Source organism: Ictalurus punctatus, chromosome 11 (assembly GCF_001660625.3).
Source record: "Ictalurus punctatus breed USDA103 chromosome 11, Coco_2.0, whole genome shotgun sequence".
Classification (NCBI taxonomy): domain Eukaryota; kingdom Metazoa; phylum Chordata; class Actinopteri; order Siluriformes; family Ictaluridae; genus Ictalurus; species Ictalurus punctatus.
Window position 1 is genome coordinate 14,772,168 of NC_030426.2, and position 17,880 is coordinate 14,790,047.

General features: G+C 37.4%; 2 protein-coding genes across 14 annotated transcripts in view; both read right to left on the reverse strand.

The window, feature by feature from the left end:
* Nucleotides 1-63: 63 nt before the first annotated feature.
* Nucleotides 64-7,045, reverse strand: scly (selenocysteine lyase). 3 transcript variants are annotated; one of them, XM_017480293.3, is made up of 13 exons: nucleotides 6,962-7,045; nucleotides 6,439-6,560; nucleotides 5,556-5,665; nucleotides 5,373-5,473; nucleotides 4,374-4,560; nucleotides 3,707-3,834; nucleotides 3,182-3,337; nucleotides 2,643-2,749; nucleotides 2,470-2,506; nucleotides 2,274-2,357; nucleotides 2,050-2,152; nucleotides 1,583-1,658; nucleotides 64-837 (listed from the first exon to the last, which is right to left on the reverse strand). In XM_017480293.3, the coding sequence occupies exons 2-13, from the start codon at nucleotides 6,555-6,557 to the stop codon at nucleotides 684-686; spliced, it is 1,362 nt and encodes a 453-aa protein (XP_017335782.1). In that variant the 5' UTR covers nucleotides 6,558-6,560; nucleotides 6,962-7,045; the 3' UTR covers nucleotides 64-683. The 3 variants fall into 3 exon arrangements, 2 of the variants coding, with proteins under 2 accessions (XP_017335782.1, XP_017335783.1); XM_017480294.3 differs by lacking the exon at nucleotides 6,962-7,045 and having other exon boundaries at nucleotides 6,439-6,952; XR_001813993.3 differs by lacking the exon at nucleotides 6,962-7,045 and having other exon boundaries at nucleotides 698-837; nucleotides 1,523-1,658; nucleotides 6,439-6,952.
* A 2,245-nt stretch (nucleotides 7,046-9,290) lies between these two features.
* The window catches only part of kif1aa (kinesin family member 1Aa), a 67,133-nt gene continuing 58,543 nt past the window's right edge, over nucleotides 9,291-17,880 (reverse strand). For all 11 annotated transcript variants that reach the window (XM_053683661.1, XM_053683672.1, XM_053683671.1 and 8 more), the window contains 7 exons: nucleotides 17,523-17,726; nucleotides 17,286-17,357; nucleotides 17,028-17,152; nucleotides 16,012-16,155; nucleotides 14,466-14,658; nucleotides 13,367-13,485; nucleotides 9,291-13,269 (listed from right to left, as the gene is read on the reverse strand). In XM_053683661.1, the coding sequence (XP_053539636.1) occupies nucleotides 13,227-13,269; nucleotides 13,367-13,485; nucleotides 14,466-14,658; nucleotides 16,012-16,155; nucleotides 17,028-17,152; nucleotides 17,286-17,357; nucleotides 17,523-17,726 (900 nt within the window). In that variant the 3' untranslated portion in view covers nucleotides 9,291-13,226. The remainder of the gene's footprint in view (nucleotides 13,270-13,366; nucleotides 13,486-14,465; nucleotides 14,659-16,011; nucleotides 16,156-17,027; nucleotides 17,153-17,285; nucleotides 17,358-17,522; nucleotides 17,727-17,880) is intronic.

Sequence of the window (17,880 nt, forward strand, 5' to 3'; positions counted from 1 at the left end):
TCCTTTGAATAGCTCAAGCTGTGTAGTCTACAAAGAGAACATGTGATTAGAGACTAGTGCAAGTTGGTTGAAGCTTCTGATCTTTAATAATGACAGAACACAATTCAACATCAGGTTTAAAAAAAAAAAAAAAAGGAAAACAAGAGTACCACCTGCTTGCTACATGCTAATAATATTCCAGTTTCATTTATGCACATTCAGTGCACTGCACTACAGATATTTCTGCTTTAATACAACATGCAAGCTCAAACAGTCTCGGAAATGCTTCCATAAAAGCCATTGTGTGTACAGTATATTAAGAATATATATTAACCAAAGTAATAAATAATTCACTTAAACCATTCAGCCCTGTAACAGTACTTTAGATAATTAGTGCATTTAAGTGCATAACCTGTCATAATATACAACCTATATATAACCTGCCATTATACATAACCTGTCATTGTACATAACCTGCCATTGTACCTTTACAGTGCACCAAAGAAAGGGGAATATCAACACCATAAAGATTAATTCATTTAAAATAAAATCTAATCAACAATAGAACTGTTATTTTAAGTCACAATTTTTCACCTCTTACCCCTTTCCCTGCCTTGATCAGTACCTTAAGCTAATGATACCAAAGCTAGAGTTTCTGCTGTTCAACATCTCCACCACAAGGGGTGCTCTAGCAAAAACAGACTCTAGTTCATTTGCTCCAGTCTTTCTACTGTGTCCCGGAGGTCCTCTACCACGATGTCCACATCCTCCCGTGATGTCCCTCGACCAACACTAATCCTCAGAGCATTTATTGCTACGTGGTACGGGATGCCACAGTTCAGCAGAATATGGGAAGGCCTGCAAAACATGTACATGTGTAACCCCGGAATCTTTTTTTTTTAATTAACCACAAGTATTTTAAGGTTCAACATTCAGTATATCTAGTTTCTGTCTTTTTTTTTTGTTTTATCTGGTGAGTCTGAGCATGTTAAACATACACTCATATGCACAAAATATATAATGTATATAGTTTTAAAGTTTTGAAAACTACAGTCCTTCCTGAACTGAAATATGTTTCTATTGTGAGTGTATCTCAACCAGAAGTAAAGTGCATTTTAGCATCAAAGTATATTGGATATTATAATGAATGGGTCACCAGTTGGCACTACATAAAGAATTGTGTATGTTCAGACTTACAGATTTATTTAGCACATACTGTAGTTAATGCTGGAATAGATTTTTCATTTTGATTGAATATCTGAGCAGATTTACTGGGATAAATTTTTGTTTGTAATACAATTTACACAATTGTCTTATTACAGCTACAAATACTCAATGTGTTCAACAGAGCTTAATTGGGGTGCATGTGCTTCTAGTATACACAAGCCAACACAGATTGTTATCTGTTAACCAATTTAGCACCGAATTAATTCAACCTGACCTTACTCCATAGTTCAAGAGATTATCTCTGTGATTAAAGCTTTAGCATTGTGCTATACAGTATAACTTATTATTACTATTTCATTATTACAATTATACATACCACTCAGATGGTACATGCTATGATACAGTAGATTGGAGTGTCTGCAGGTTAGAGACTCACTGATCTCCGTGGTCTGAGTGACAGGCAGCGCCCACGCTGGCCAGTAATCTCCTACATGTGGACAGCACTCTTCGGCCTATGACACAGCCAGGGACGGATCAATTATTCACTGCAGCTATTTTGTTTTACAAATGGCCGAGGTCAGAACCCAAGTCAGGGCATGTGACATGAAAATCTTCATTAATGGGTCATCTTTCTAATTTATTTCATGGATTAATATTTAAGCGACCAAACTTCATCTGCAACATATCAGTATAGGACGCTCGATGGAAAGTTCCAGAAAAAGAAATGGCAAGACACTTAAACCTGTGTGAATGAAGAAGAATGTCCTAAAAACCCAATAAAGGTATATGTTTTGTTGTTTATTGCGCTATGGATGGGGTTTTAGCTGCAAAATGGTAGAATGTGAGTGTGAATACAACTGAAGATAATTATTGTCAGGAAGAAATGTAAGGATAGATATTCACCATGCAGTCCTTGTCCCAAAATAGACACATTGCACGTGTTGGGTAGTGTGTCTGTTCCATGGAAATGACTGTTAAAACGAAGCTTCTCTTTTCCAAACACAGTCTAGATACAAAGAATAGGGTCATTTCAACAAAAATATTTAAATACTATTCACCGTAAACTGTTACTGCAACATAAACTCAAAGAATACCAGCTGTACAATTATTTGACAAATAGGACTGACCATCAGCCTCTGCTCCAGGTAAAGTCTGATATCCAGCAGATGAGCCTCGTCTTTCACCAGGTTTGCTGTCACCAATTCTGCAGCCTTTATCAAAGAAGAGGTGCACAGTCATTTAAAACACTGAAACCAATTTTGAGTGATGATGATAAAAGAATATAGGTATATCTAAAGAACAATGCTGAGAATAACCTCTTACCTTCCCCAGACCAGCAATCATTGCTGTGTTCTCAGTTCTGAAAAAGAAAGTTAGGAACAATATCAGTGTCAGAGTCAATGCTTCGGGCTTATTTATTTATTTACTAGTTCAAAGGGTTAGCATTGCCACACAACACTTATACTGCAATGCCAGCTAATAAAGCCATGCAATACCCTGGTCTAAAGTTGCGCTCCTGTCCTCCGCCAAAGAGCAAAGGGTAAAGAGGGGTCATCGTTCCAGGACCGTTCGCAAACAAGGCACCAATTCGAGGAGCATAAAACTGCAAATAAACAACAATTATTTCCCGTTTTACGGCATTTGTTTCAGAGTATAAAACATGTTAAAAATCTTATAAATCTGGAATTAGCCTAATGTGGTTGTCTGCTTATTTTTGCAAACATTAAAACCATGTACATAAATACATGAACACACGCTTCTATCATTTAGCATGCTTGCTTGGCATGCACAAATCACAAAATAGTTGCCACTGAAAAACTTCAAAAATACTGGTTGGTTTAATGAAGGCTATGGTGCTGACTCCATAAGCCTATTTTATATTCCAAAAATTATTTTTACTGTACTTGACTACAACAGTTAATCAGTTTAACAAGATTCATTTGGGGAAAATCAGTATTGTTGTTTTTGTTGTTGTTCCTCTACTTCTACTGCTTATTATTATTATTATTATTATTTACCAACCAGCACCGGTTACCTTGTGTCCAACTATTGTAAGGTAATCCACCCCCAGTTCTTGAGCATCCACACGGATCTTCCCGATGGCCTGCGCCGCATCTGTGTGCAGCAGAATTCTGGGAGAAGATGGTGATCTTTTTGCTGATTTCACCCTCTGACAAATCTCCCTGATGGGCTTAATCACAGCAGAACTTATGTAATTTAAGCTGGTCACTTCCAGCCCTGTTCCCTTACAGCCATTGTTGCTCCCAATTATTTATTCTCAAAATGGTTTCTCAGTATTACATTTTTTATTGCATTATTATTTCATTCTCGACTTAAATAGTGTAGAAAATAAAGGATATTTGTGTATGTTTAATATTTACTTACATTTTTCTGCATCACTTAAAAAAAACCACACAAGCTTTGCCTACTAATTTGAAATTAATTATTTAAAACTAGGATACAACAGTATGGAATTATAATTTAAATAAATATTCTTCATCACCTTCCTTTCAGAGTCTTAAAAATCTTTTGTGAAATTATGCTGTGCTCATTCACTTACCATAATAACACCGGTCTCATTGTTGGCCAGCATGACTGACACCAGGCATGTGGAGGGACGCAGTGCTGCCATCACGTCCTCCACCTCCACCCGTCCCGTCACTCTGGAAACAGGCAGGAACGTGACATCTACAGGAGAAATCCAGGCAAGCACACCTCAAATGCAACTCTACTTTATCATGGAATAAAATGGTTATTAATTTATTCATTCACTCATTCATATTCAGTGACGCTTTATCCTTTGCAGGGTCATGGGGGATCCGGAGCCTATCGTGTAAGGATAGGCAGGAATATTGATTAAGACACCTGACACTAAGGCACTGATTAAGACACCAGCCCATAGCAGTGAAGCAGGTACACCAACATTCACACACTCATTCACACCTAGTGATGATTTAGAGTCACCAATCCACCTATCAGCCCAGAGGGACCCCATGAGGACAAGGGGAGAATATGTGAAACTCTGCACAAAGAGTAACCTGGGGGCCAGAATAGAGCATAAAATAGTGATCCATCAAAATATTTCCACTAAAATATTATAATAGTTCATTTAGCATAGAGCATAATAAAATGACCAATGAGAAGATGGCTTCAAACTTAAAAAAAAACCCAAACAAGTTTCAGACATACAGAGGATACTATAGCCCTGGATTATGTGTCATCATTACCTGCCTTGCCCATTTGTACCAGGTGTTCAGCCACGAGTTTGACAGAATCATGCTCCACATTGGAGGTGATGATGTGCGGAATGATCCTTTTGCCATTAACATGATAATTTTCCTCACGTCCACCCTCAGCTGACATGCTGCTCTTCCAATAGTGTTCCATTGCTGAGTGAAACACCATGTTATTAGCCTGAAAAATAATCAAGGAATAAAGCAAGGTCATGCCTTATTAGTTTTAGAAGACTAAAGTACAGATTGGCGTATTGGTATCAGAATATATACAGTGTACATAATCAGTCCAAGACCAAGGCCTGAGATTGTAAAACATTTTTACCACAAATGAAGCATTGATAAGAACATTTCACTTGTTAATTTGGGTGGAAGGGACAAGGTCAAAACCAATTTGAAGGTGAAGTATAAAGTAAAAAAAAAGGAATGGTGAGGAGCAAAAGCATTTTTAGCCCTATGGACCCATATAGAAAAGATATCACAGGCGAATAATATATATATATATATATATATACACACACACACACACACACAATTGAGCACAAAAGTTTACATACACCTAGGCTAAAGAGATTCAGACTTAATGTCATGTTACCATACAAACATTTCCTGCTTTAAGTCAATTAGGACCAACTAGCCAATCTACTTTATTTCCATAAGATGTCATTTCAAAATAATAATTAAGAGAGCTTTTTTTTCAACTTTTATTTACTATATCAGATTTTTAGTGGGTTTATATACACATTTACATTGGAGGTATGCTTAGGACCATTGTCCTGCTGGAAGACCCAGTTGAACCAAGTTTTAACTTTTTGGATGATGTCTTGAGGTTTTGCTTCAGTATTTCTAGACAATCCTGCTTCCTCATGGTGCCATCTATTTTCTGTAGTAGAATAGTCCTTTTCCCAGCAAAACAACAAATAAATTTAGGCTTTTAGTCACACTAAGGCTTTTAAGAGCTTCTGAATTTCCACATAAACCAAGAAATCTCACCTCAGTGCCACCTGATGTAAATATGATGTCCGTTGCCTTTGCACCAACCATCCTGGCTACACTCTCTCGTGACTGGTTAATGATCTCTTTGGCTTTCAGGCCTGGAATAAGAAGGAAGAATATAAGTAAATCTGATCTTTGAGTATCAGAGACGCACTGTATGAGAGCAGACTGAGAACACACCTGGCAGGTACATGCTGCTGGGGTTTCCCCAAGCTTCATTTAAAGCCTCAGTGACCACGCTGACCACCTCAGGATCAAATGGAGTAGTGGCATTGTAGTCCATATAGATTCTGATTGAAAGGTAAAACATTTAGCTCAAGAGTTGTGGTAGACCACACTTGATCCGACATCTAAATCATCAGTTCAAAACAAGGCAATAATAATAATAATAATAATAATAATAATAATAATACCAAAAAGTTGTATTTATACAGAAGTTTTCATACATTTAAAATGCACTTCAGAGTGCTTGTGTAACATACAAATAGGAATAAATAAAAGGTTGTCAAATATAAAATAATTTGTAAAAAGTGTGATAAACAATTGCAGTAACAGTAAGAAGAACAATATATAATATAAGTACAATGATTAAAATAACATAAAACATTCAAATAAAAGGCAAATAATATAAATTACTTAAATGCAAAAGTGGAAAAAAAAAAAAAGATTTGTTTGTTTGTTTGTTTGTTTGATTGATTGATTGATTGATAAACACAGCCTGATGAATGATTATGGGCAATGTAGTCCTGATCTTTGATGCATAAAATATCTATCAAAAAAAAACCTTAATTAATATGTCATCAATAGTTCATTACAATAATGATATCCTACTGTCATACAACTCATCCCTTTAATGCTGCTCATTAGTTATTTTTTCATGACTATGCCCTCATTGTTTTGGTGTAAGAAGAGAATTTATACTCGTACAGCAGGTCCAGTAGCTATAAAACAGCTGCAATGAAGATCTACATAACCTCATGTACACTTTAGACCTATTAAACCAAACACAGTATTGATTATGCTACAATAGAGAGCAATAATCCAGAGTTAAACTGTCTCTCACCTATTCAGGACAGGACTAACCACATGCTCCACACGCTTATGGTGATGGTCCAGATCCAACGCTGCCTTGTCTTGTGGACTCTGAGCCAGAGGATCTGAGGAGCCAGCCTTCTCACACATTGTCTAATTTAAAATAAACTGTGTGACTCTTTCTTTTCTTTTTTTTTCTTCTTTTTTTTTGTAGCACAGATATTATCCGATATACCGCGGACAACACACTATGTAAAAACGAGCACGTTTTTGGATATTTCCTAACCTTCTGAGGAGCTGTTTACATCCTTTCATTCATCTTCTGTATAATTAATGTACACACTTCTATTCTATGATAGTGCTTAAATTTGCTGTAGCCATTTTTACAACATCCGTCAAAACACGTGTAAGCCCAGCCCAGTCTCACACATAACATAAACCAGCCACTGTGCGCCACTTCATTTACAATGAATGAATTATTATATAACCAGCCATAAAAACGAGATAATAACATTAAATAAAATAAAATTACTCGCTTGAGTAATTTTACTTACTAGACGACTTGTATCTTGTTAATGATTTACCGGCATCCTCTTTGATAAAAGATAAACCCTAAACAGGAAGTACACTAGCCCTGGCTCCTCCCACTGGGGGGCGCTTGCGTCACCAGTGGTGCTCATGTTCTAATGCATCCATCCCATCTTATCACACTGTCATAGTCTTTCTAAAACAGCACCACAAATGTTTTGTCTACTTCATTACTGTGACTTTATCAGAAATGCCTCCAGCATAAAGCTAAAGGTGAAATATTTGTTTCATGATTTTTTCTTTTTTTAAATGCACCCATCATTAAAGTATATGCAGTATTCTTGATAAACCTTGTCAAAAATCCTAAAGGATTCCAATAAGATATGTGTATTTCTTATATGTAGAATTTCAGTTATATTATAGGAACCATTCCTATAATATTCCTATAGGAACTGTCTTATAGGACAAAACATAAATATCCACTTTTACAGGATTTTTTCTGGGTTCCTATTCAGGTCTATATGGGAAATCAAATGTGATATTTTTTTTGACTGTGTCTTGCAATCGAACTCACTTCAACACAGACATTGTACAGAGAATATCATCTTATGTTGTAGACTGGTGAACCTGCATATATATATATATATATATATATATATATATATATATATATATATATATATACATACAGTATATACATGCACACACACACACACACGCGCACACACACACACACACACACACACACACACACACACACACACACACACACACACATTGTTCCTTGAAAATTTGTGAACTCCTTCTGTGTGCACAGTGGTTGCATGTTGCATCATGCTCTGGGGGTTTCTGCCGGGTACTTCGGTTTCCTCCCCAGTCCAAATACATGCATTGTAAGCTGATTTCCAAATTGTCCATAGTGTATGAATGTGCGTGTGCGCAATTATGCCCTGTGATGGGCTGGCCCCCTGTCCAGGGTGTCTCCTACCTCGTGCCCCGAGTTCCCTGGGATAGGCCTCCCTGTGACCCTGTGTAGGATAAGTGGTACATAAAATGGATGGATAGATGGATCCAATATTATATATCTGTGAGTGGCAAAGGTATGTGAACCTTTGCTTTCAGTATCTGATGTGAGCCCCTTGTGTAGCAATAACTGAAACTAAAATTATCTGGTAACTGTCGATCAGTCCTGCAGATCGGCTTGGAGGATTTTTAGCCCAATAGGATTTATGACAAGGTAGTCAATTAGGTAGGACAGTCAGAAAAACCAGGAAGTAGACATCCAATAGGATGAATCATTCTAATTAAATTTCACTTAATAAACCAGACGGTTGTTTATTAAAAACTGCATGGAAAAATTAAATATTTTAATCAATCAGGGTTTTTGTTTTGTTTTTTGTTTTTACAAAAATGTAAAGATAGAACACATGCATTTGTCTTTGTATTCTGTTTACATGTATGAATATAATAATGTTGTCACATCTGGGCATGTACATAATTACCTTGACTTAGCTTCTTAGTAACTGGCTACCTAGTTAATATCTTGTCTGTTCTTTGTGAAATTAGAAAACATCTCAAAGTGATTGCGTTGTTATGGAGAGGTTGTGGGCCTTGTAGTTTTGTACTACAAATAAATACTAATGGTTTCCAAGGAAAAAACAAGCCATCACGAATGTTGAAATCTACAATCCCTGCTGAAAAATCCACTTTAGTCTGACAGCTATACAGGTAAATGCTGCAAGAATGGAAAGAGTTTCTGAATCACTCACATGTTCACTGATCAACACACACAGTATTTCAACTGATATATTGTGCTCCTCTTTGATCTGCCTTACTCCGGAACCTCCTTATCTATTGCATTATTTCCTTTATTTCCTGTGTTAGCAGAAATACCCTTTCCTTCTCCAATTTCTGCTGTCAGAAACACAAATCCATGATATTAATACAGAATTAAGTTTTTCTTCTGGTGAATAGTAGAAGTTTTCAAAGAAAAAAATGTGGTTTCATATGTTTTAGGAGTTCTTGTTGATAAAGATATAACTGGATGTGGTAAATATTAATCACAAAAGAACACATTTCAAACTTTGTCCAAAAACAGTAACTCTGTTGCCTCCTGTTACTGTTAATACATCTATCATTACTCTGCCATGTCCCGTGATCTGATATCTGAGTGGTCATAGGTTTTAGCATAAGAATTTTAACTGTCTAACAAGTTATTTTCACATGCCTATTGAATTATTATAAATGTAATAGCATTGAAAAACAAATGGATAAATGCAACAAAATACAAGAATAATAAATCATTACAAGATACAAGAATAATAAATCAATCAAGTCACAATATGTTAAAAAACACATAGACACCATTTTTAGTGTTGCATAAGTTCCACATTTATTTTATATCAGACAATGTGTTAAGGTGTAGGCTACGCAAACATTTTGACTCATAACGCAAACACTCACAAGACACATTGAACTACTGCCCATTTAAGATGGTACCAATGGGTTACAACTGCATATTACACCATTCACGGCAATCGTGTTTATATACAATGCAAAGTAGAACTGAGAAATAGAAAAATGTCACTGAATGGAGTTTGTGCATATGATGAAAATGGAAGCACACACAAAAAAATCTGTTGATGAAGAGAGCCTATCATTTATTTGTTTTTTTGTTTTTTGTTTTTCTCACGGAGGCTGCTGTATGTAAGCTCTGTGATTGTGAATGAATTATAATGTCGTGCCTGGTCGTTATTCAGTGACGCAGGCTAGAAGGTGCTAGATTTAATCCAACACACTCTCAACAACATTCTCAAAGTGGTGCCCAGACAAAAGACAACTGCACACATGCATGCGCTGCTGAACAAAATGACTGATATTTCGTTTTTCATTCAGATATGTTAAGACACAAACATAATGCTTTAGAAATGGATCAGAGGATATTCAACCACAATCTGGAACACTGGAGCACAGTTTGGTTTAGATATGTAGGCAGCTTGACAATCTTTCCATGCAAAACTAGACATACGTATTCAGATGACGCTCATTGCAAACAGCACAAACAGCGCCTTCGTACATTGAACTGTGCAGAAAAATATAGCAGCATTATAAGTAGATATGATAAGTCAACGCGTTGCAGTTTAACCAAAGTGGCTCCAGTGATTGGTCAATTTCACATAAGCAAACAGATAAAGTCATATTCATAAATTAATAGCCATTACAATTCAATATACATTTCTCCAGACCATAATAGTTCTCAGATAGCCTGAGTCTTGGCATTACTAAGCATGCTCTGGAGGTTGGCTGGCCTCAGACATGCTCCCATCTGCCTTATTGTGTAAGGAGAACTCAGGGGAATACCACATTGCAATCCATCTGGCTTAGTCCTAATAAACAGGGATAACTGGGATCTATTCTAAGTCATCGTCATAGTAACAAAACCACTTTTGCCTGTGCAGGCATTCATAGCATAAAAAAACTTGGAAAGGTAAAGGTTAACGTTCATGAAAAAAGCAGGTGAGCATGACCAATCACAACAGCGCAAATCAGTGGTGTGTAACATTCCTGGAAATTTTAACCATGGCAAAGCTTCTGATAATCAGCACTTTCAGCAGCGCAGTGTGGATTTTCACTCGTACACAAACAGTGGCATTTTGCTAACAACACAGACACAAGTTGTTTGCTCTTCTCATTAAACATTAAGCCAACAGTCACATCAGACATCAACCAATAATGAGACTTTAGTTATTAAACCTACAGTATGAGTGCCATTAAAAATGCATACTGCAGCCTCTAAGCTTGCAGTCTCCACTACAATATTTTGTAAGTTTGTGGGAAATATAAGGTAGCATGATGCTTCAAAAAGGATGGTTCATGTGAACATCACAAAACACACTGTACACAGTAGGTCCAATGCCATGTGCAGATTTGTTCATCCGTGTGGGAAAAAAAATCACATCCCTGTTGAGAAATACAGCTTGGTCTAATCATTTAACAGCTGCCAAAACACAAACGAGATGGTCAAACTAGTAGAGCATCGTCTTTTATTTTATTATTATTTTCCAGCTTCCTTATTTCTTAATTCTTAATCGATAAATGTTTGAGATTTCCTAATGTCTTTAAGTTTTCTTTAAAAAAATAGTTTGACTATGATGTTGAATTCCTAGCAGTAATTCAGAAATGATTTCCTTTCTACTGGTAACAGTTGACAAACTGTCTACCACAGGGGGTGTCAGCTGATCCATATGCAGACTCAGCAAGGTATTTCAGTGGACTGATCTGAGAACTGAGAAAAACATGTGGCTGTAGTTCAGGGACTGCTGTTTTCTGAATATGAACCAGCATGGCTTCTGTAGTAGAGCCTCTGTTGCAGTTTCTACAATCACACGCATTCACCTAAATTATTTTGCAGAAGGAAGCTCATTGGACCAGAGATTAGCTAGGACTAAAGATATTAAATCAGAAGGGGAGAATATTCACACAATTTGATAGATTTTTCATTTCATTTACCCTCTCTGGTCTGAGTAGTGTACTGACAACAGTTAGCAATGAGGACAGAATATTTAAAGGTGTATGTATTTTTGCTCTGTGTCAAATGCAAAACTGCTGGAATAGTCTTATGTATAGCTAAAATGATTGTTGCCTTTCAGTCATGTTAGTTGCTTATCAAGGCCCAAGCAAGGAATTTTTTGTAAGTGGACCTTTACAAATGATTGTATTTGTTGAATGCCCCTGATCTTCCAGCTTGACTAGCTCTACCTGTGTTTTGGCAGCTGCTAGCTGGTCAGACCAAGCCGATATATAAGAATTAATAATACCAGACCGATCACAAGATATGCTTACAAAATGACTTGGGTATAATAAGTATGCAGCTGAAACCTCAAACACAGCATGAAAACTAAACCTCCAGTATATCAACTTTGGGGCATGGTGAGAGGTTGGATTAATGGGCTGACATGATTTGGGAAACCTGAAGAATGAAAGTGGCAAATGAGAAAATAGAAATATGGGAAACTTGTAAAATCATATAACATACATCATTAAAAACCTGCAGTTTATGATTATACAGACTTTTGTCTTTAACTGGTCTGGGTAATGATCCTTTCTCTGTTTCACAACTGGCTATTTTGAAGAAGGCTCTTTCTCGCTTCTAACAACCTATAAATGAAACATTCATGTGATCTACACATAGTAGCAGCCATCACAGCGTCACATCCTATTCCCTGTCCATCTCCTCCAAAAACATTCTGTGGGTTGAGGAGGGAGATTCACATGATACATAAGCAATAGGTGAGTAAAACTCATTGGAGGGAGGGGGGAAAGTGCCATTTGCAGATAATTGCATTCAACTTCATCAAAACATTGTCAATAAATACACGACAAAATAAATAAATAAATGCATGTTAAATAAATATCTAACTTGACAAGATTTTAATATAAACGTCAAAGTAAATCAACCAGAGATAAGATCTTTAAGGGATAAGTTCATTTAGAAAATGTTAAACTGGATTATGATACAATTTAGATTCACTCACACGCAGCTGTCCATCTCATTAGATTGTTGTTTTTTTTTGTTGTTGTTTTTTTACACACAGATATGAGAAAACTTCACGAGCGATGTTTGATGTTTCTCATTGCATGGCCGTTTTATATCATATTATCTTATATAAATTTCTTTGGAGACTATCCAAAACCTGCACTAGGGCTGAACTGGGAAGAATCTTGCTAAATCTCCCTAACAGCCTCCCTAACATATATCAGAAGCTGAAATGTTAAGCTGATAACAAAGATGTTATTGGCTGACTAAAATACTGACCGGATTCAACTGTAAAGAATTAACACAGTAAGGTCATGTGAGTGAGACATCTCTATATTGACAATCTATTTTACTTTTTGTTACTCATCTTAACAAATCTGGGTAAAATGGGTTTGATTTGTTCTGGAAGTGTCATTCTTGTTTTTCTTCTGTTGCGTAGTGTTGGAGCTTTTTTATGTGGTATTGTATAAGCATCTAAAATGCAGCTAAGCAAATGCTTCTACTACACTGATCCAAAACTTAGTGGCCTTAGATTCATAGGAGGATTATGGGTTGAACATCCAGGTCCTGGTAGACACATAGCATTGTGCGCCTTTAGTACACAGGTGCTTAGTGTTAGATAAGATGAGTGTAGGTACACACAGGAAGGGAGGATTGTGACGAGCGTTAGAGACGGGACTGGGCACATGAACTGAGGACTCTATTTACAGGGATAGTCTTTTTTTGTGTTTGTGGGCTCTGTTGTTTTTGTCCTCTCAAAGCCTCATCTGTGCTGCTCTTCTTCTGGAGAGTTTGGACCTGTGACAAGTAGATAGTTAAATACAATGGTATAATTATAATGACACATCTGCTCATACAAGGAGGATGGGACACTTCCTGGCTTTATTACGCGTACCTGATGGAGCCAGCAAGGAGAGGGTTAAATGCATACAGCCAGTCATGCATCTCTTTGTCATTGCCGGCTTGCAGAAGTATCCCACGATGCTCTGTGCACACAGCAAATGTGTAGGGAGTCTGCAAAAGGATGACAGGACTTATGAGAGTCGCAAAAAATAACGCAAAGTAATTGACATATTTCATCTACAGTGCCTATATAGACATATAATCAGGTGTGTGAATGAGTGTGTGTGTGTGTGTGTGTGTCTGTGAGTTATGGATTGTAATATTCTATTTCCTGCAAACTGTTTGAAGTCATATGTGGACAAATGGCCCAATTACCATTACGGAGACTTTCATATGAGAATATGGATTATCATATATAATTCTTCATTATTCTTTATCTAGCATTATGTATGTGGACACCACTGTACATCAATGTGTGTGTGTGTGTGTGTGTGTGTGTGTGTGTGTGTGCTTTAATGGTTGGCCAATTAATCGGCACTGATAACCAATTGCTGGAACTATCGGTTATCGACAAAAATCCACACCGGTTTCCCGGTTGTGTCCGTTGCGTTAGCAGCTGAGAAGGGTCTGCTGTCATTATATAGTACGAGCGCGCCCTCTAGAGATCAAATAAAAACTATGACTGACAAATTTGGTTGTTATTTGAAGTGTTTTTTTTTATTCATTTTAGATGTCTCTATTTTTATTTGTTATTTGGAGCGTTACTTTTTGGTTTAGTTTGGATGTATATCTTTTATTTACATTAATATTTATTAATAATTTATATATATATATATATATATATATATATATATATATATATATATATATATATATATATATATATATATATATATATATATTCATATTTATATATGTATTTCATTTTAAAGAGTACAGTACATTTTTATGGTACAGTCAGTACTGTTTAACAATATTTTACTTTGAGTGTTGTGCTTTTATTAATTTTAAAAACGGTAGGTACTGCCCAACTTAGTTATCAGTGTCTGTAAAATCCACTCTCGGTCGACCTCTTGTGTGTGTGTGTGTGTGTGTGTGTGTGTGTGTGTGTGTGTGTGTGTGTGTGTGTGTGTTTTGTGAATGTATTTTACCTTCAGCATGGCCTGCTGGTCCTCACTATACTCCACTTGTGCAGAGGATAGGTTGAGGATGGCTCTCTCCACTGTGTCTCTCTCTGAATTGTAGATGTAGACGTACGGCCGGCGCACCACCACGTAGCGCTTCACCCAGCCGTTAGTGTGTGGCTCCAGGAAGTGCAGATAGCCCTTTTTCGATACTATTGGGCTGTGAGAGCAAAAACAAGAGATGATTTCTTTCTTAATGACTAACACACAATACTGACTTACAGAAAGCTTCACCATATCAACCATTACACATTTTTATTTATCAAATACCAACACATTCATTTATTATTAGACTTATAGTGTGTCAAATGACATACTGTACTCTATACACTTACACTATACACTATACACTTGTACTATGCACTATATACTCTGCCGTCTAGTGTATGAATTTTAGAAGGGTAGTATCGTCTCAAATGGCACACTTTCCGTATTGTACTAACCAGAAGTATGTCCTGTTTCCCGGTCGAGGGCAAATCATGTCAAATGCACATAATGGTATGGTGCTAGCATTAGTGAAATGCCCAAACAGATAACAAAAATGAATTGGAACATTTTTATTTATGTTATTTTAATGTTTCTTTTTATGCCCAAGAAGACCTCAGACGGAAGCGTAATGGGCAGTGGTGGCTCAGTGGTTAAAGAATCTCGGTTACTAATAAGAAGTCATGAGTTCAAGCCCCAGCACTGCCAAGCTACCACTGTTTGGCCCTTGGGAAAGGCCCTTAACCTCAATTGCTCAGTTGTATAAATGAGATAAATGTGAGTCGCTCTGGATAAGAGTGTCTGCCAAAAAGCTGTAAATGTAATATAATCGTCTGCGAATTTTGCTTGCTCAATTCAAATATCAACATAGTATGTTGTGGTTGTGGCTATGGCTGCTGGCAATGTAAACAGCTTTTTTTTCCGTTCAGCATCTGAGCTTGATATAGCCACTACCTATCCGCTATGTAAGGAAAGCTGCGATCGTTGAGTGCATGAAGCGTCCATCATTCCACACTTCGTTTTTTCGGTTGAATGAGTGCAGCATCCGGGAACTTAAAGTGCACTTTGTTTTTTGCTTTTTTATGTGTGAACACACTAATCACACTATTTATACTACAAAATGGCGTAGAATAGTACACATGTGTACGATTTGGGACGCACTATTAGATTCTGGGGTACATACAAGATTCTGCCATACAAGTGTCTGTGTATATTGTTACTATAGAAATTATCACAGAGATATGAAGTGTATTAATATAAACCTGTATATGAATTACAGCCAGTAATATTGTCAGAGCTGTTGTTATAGAAAATTAATTAACAACTCTTAATCATAATTAACAAAAAGTATTCAACGGCACTGTTTTTGAAGAAATATATGCATTTATAATATTGATCTTTTGTAATTAAACATTATCTCTAGTCTATAGTTCCTACTAGAAAATGTTGCTTTCAGTCACAATGTAAGCAGTGAATCTTTTAATGCTTCTATTCAATTTGTCCTCAGTATTAAGGTCTGTAAACTGACCTGACACGGATCTCCTGAATGTCAGGGACAAATGTATGGGTCCTTGATTTGGACTCTGGAGCTCCACTGGGGGACTTCTTGCCCTCGCCATCAGATGTAGAGCCTCGATTGGGGCTCACAGCACGGGAGCGAGGTGCTGGAGGTCTGCATACACAGTTCAAAATAATGCAGTGAGAAAGTGTGACATCGTATAGACTATTAGTTATTTCGTATTACTCAACTTTTTCCACACCAACCTTGTCTTCATGGATATCACTTTGTGAATAAGGGCACTGTCATGCTGGAACACATTTGGGCTAGGCCCATGTTAATGCTAAAGCACACAAAGACATCCTGTTTGTGGCAACACATATGGGTGTGAGGGTCAGGTGTCCACGTATTTTTGGCCATATAGCGCATCAGCTGCTACACACATTACACTTTGTATTTATCAAGGCAATTTGTATTGTGACAGCTAGCTATTACCATTCAGCTAGCTTGTCTCATCAGAGTTATTGTCATGCTAGCTTAGGAATAAAGCTGTTGTTAGTTAGCCTTAGCTAAAGTTTTCCCATGTTCCTTGGAGAAAGAGGCACGAATTTACAATCAGTACCTAAATTCAGTATGCTATTTGAGGCAGACATCTTTTTATTCTATTAATTGTTCTTGTGAATTCATCCATCCATCCATTTTCCATTCTGCTTATCCTACACTGGGTCGCGGGGGAGCCTGAACCTATTGCAGGGAACTTGGGGCACAAGGCAGGGGACACCCTGGATGGGGTGCCAACCCACTGCCGAGAACATTCATACACTACGGACAATTTGGAAATGTAAGTCAGCCTACAGTGCATGCATTTGGACTGGGAGAGGAAACCAGAGTACCCAAAGGAAACCCCCACAGCACGGGGCGAACATGCAATCCCCACACACAGGGTGGAGGTGGGATTCAAACCCAACCCAATTTCAATACAATAACGATACTAATGTATAATTATCAATTGAACAACAGAATCAATGAACTGTGGTTAACCTTACCTTAGCTCAGTGTTGTTGTTGTAGCGTCCCTCCACCAGTGAGGGACAAGTCGAGGAGGGTGTGAGTGTGTTGATGTCAGAGATAGAGATAGAATCTCTCATCAGAGTTACAGACATCTCACTTAGCTGAAACACAGACAGACACCATAAACACTCACATATGTTCATGTAAGCCAGCCATTCAAGTTGAGGATGTTAACAACACAGGCAAAATGAAAACAAGTTAAAATAAGTGTATCATTGCCTATTAGCAGCTTACTTTGCTCTCACTGGCACTCACACACACATGACTGTAGTCTCTGTTGAAGGTGTGAGTAAGCAAACGCAAACACTGTAAAGGGTGAGGAAAAAAACAGTTGATTAGTGTAGCTCTGCAATCCCAGCACAAGAGGTCCATATCAATAAAATCATGATTAATAACAATGTGAAAAGTAAGATTGTATTAATTATTTTATTACCATGTTCTGGACAAGACCAGATAATTAACCTTCTTTACCTTGGCGGCAAGCTTGCGCTGCCTCTCATTGGTTATTTCATGCCCGGGTTCAGCGTCAGGGTCATGACCCTGCCCCAGGTGTTTGGAGGGGGAGGAGGACTCAGTCAGATCTTCACACACGCAGGACAGCGGCAATTCCTGGCCCAACAGCAGGGTGGACTCCAGCTTCTCCCTCAGGAGGAGGTAGTGCCTGGTTTTCTCCACCTGTAGCACCACAATCACATAGAAAATGAAATCTAATACCCTATATGTATATTAGAGATTGTTTTGATGCGAGAGAAACTCAGTTGAAGTTCAAATAAAAGTCTTAAAATCCCTGGTGTTTGTAAGTGTTTGTATGCAAAATCGATGGTCTGCT